Consider the following 1,461-nt stretch of genomic DNA (forward strand, 5'->3'; position numbering starts at 1 on the left):
GTCGCGGAGCGCTCCTCCTCCTCTGTCCGAGGCTGGTGTGGTGTGAGGCAGAGAGCTCAGCCGAGGCTGCAGTAAAGCGTGCTGGGTCCTGACCCAGGGGGAGCCAACATGAGTCAGTCCCAGACTGAACTGACTTGATCAAGTCTCTCTCTGCCTCTGGTGAGGAGGGGGGTGAAAAATCCTCCACCTCAGACCGTTTAGAGATGTAACTATCTGCGTCGCTGTGGTCACTCTCCATGTAGCATCAATTATGCTAATGCTAGCTGTCACGTTCTCTTGTCCTAGCCACACCTCCGCTCTCTAACCACCCCTTCCCTACCCACACCCCCTCCCCTACCCACTTTAATGCATTTTTCAAATTTCGCCTTGGGGCGGAGTTATCTTTTCACAGGGGGGTAAGATACACTTTCAGGATAATAAAGAAACCAATTAAAAACAAAATCAGACAAACAGTACCACAAATGGGTCCTTCGTCGGAGCGGTCAGCACAGTCCACTTTGCCATTGCAGATCTTGTCAGGTGTGAGGCACACTGAGGTGTCATTGGCACAGTGGTTCTTGGGTGGCTTGCAGGCAGCTGACTCACAAGACTCTTCATCTGAGCGATCTTCACAGTCAACGTCCCCATCGCACACCCAACTCTTTGTAATGCACTTGCCTGTAGTTTAAGATTTCAAGAAGAACGAATGAAAATGAAAAAAAGTTATTTCTTCTCATTAAAGTTTGAATTTAATTGTCTCATTAAACTATTACATTTTATCACAAATATTTAGCATACAGCATTAATGCATTGAACCTTAACCAACTAGAACATTTAGCTTTTTTTGTATCTTTAAATAAAACAAATGTTTGACTTGTCAGTTCCATGCCTAGGGCTGAAGGCCACAGAAGACTCCACATTCTGCTACYACCGGACGATAAATTGTGGTTCCCTAACTGAAATTAGGATGTACCTGCAGGTGGAGCCATTAAAAATGGCTGTGAATGGAACAGCTAACACTGGTGTGTGAAGGAAGGTTGCATTGCAACACACATGCTGTGTATGTATGTGTCTTTTGTTGCTTGTGATTTGTTTTTTTTCCACCTGTGTCAGATCAGTGTACACTGACATGTGAAGCTGAGAATCTGTGGAGTGTTTGGTGTGGATCTGAGTTTGTTTGGGTGCATCAGTGTCTTTATCTCAGTTCTGAGACATCTTGTTGTCATGTTGACAACGAAGCTGGATGACACTTGTGAACTCGGGTTTTATGAATAAATGTCTATTCTTTTTCCTGTAAAAACAGAAGCTGTTTCCAATTCTGTAAAACGTGAGTAAAAGTATATATCAAACTCAAAATTATTTGCTTTGTTTAATAAAGAGTAGGTGAATTAACAGATTTTTTTTCCACTCATTGGGTCTCATGCAAGAACCGTTCGTACGCACAGATTTGTTCTTAAGTTGTGCGTACGAGTGATTTAGGAG

The 1,461-nt window shown here is 43.3% G+C and overlaps 1 protein-coding gene across 1 annotated transcript in view; it reads right to left on the reverse strand.

Moving 5' to 3' along the window:
* The window catches only part of lrp1bb (low density lipoprotein receptor-related protein 1Bb), a gene marked incomplete in the record, with an annotated part of 232,866 nt that overhangs the window by 114,811 nt on the left and 116,594 nt on the right, over positions 1-1,461 (reverse strand). Inside the window, 1 exon segment of the mRNA XM_014016494.1 lies at positions 457-657. Coding sequence (XP_013871948.1) covers positions 457-657 — 201 coding nt within the window.

This window comes from Austrofundulus limnaeus, unplaced genomic scaffold, assembly GCF_001266775.1.
Source record: "Austrofundulus limnaeus strain Quisiro unplaced genomic scaffold, Austrofundulus_limnaeus-1.0 Scaffold146, whole genome shotgun sequence".
Taxonomy (NCBI): Eukaryota; Metazoa; Chordata; class Actinopteri; order Cyprinodontiformes; family Rivulidae; genus Austrofundulus; species Austrofundulus limnaeus.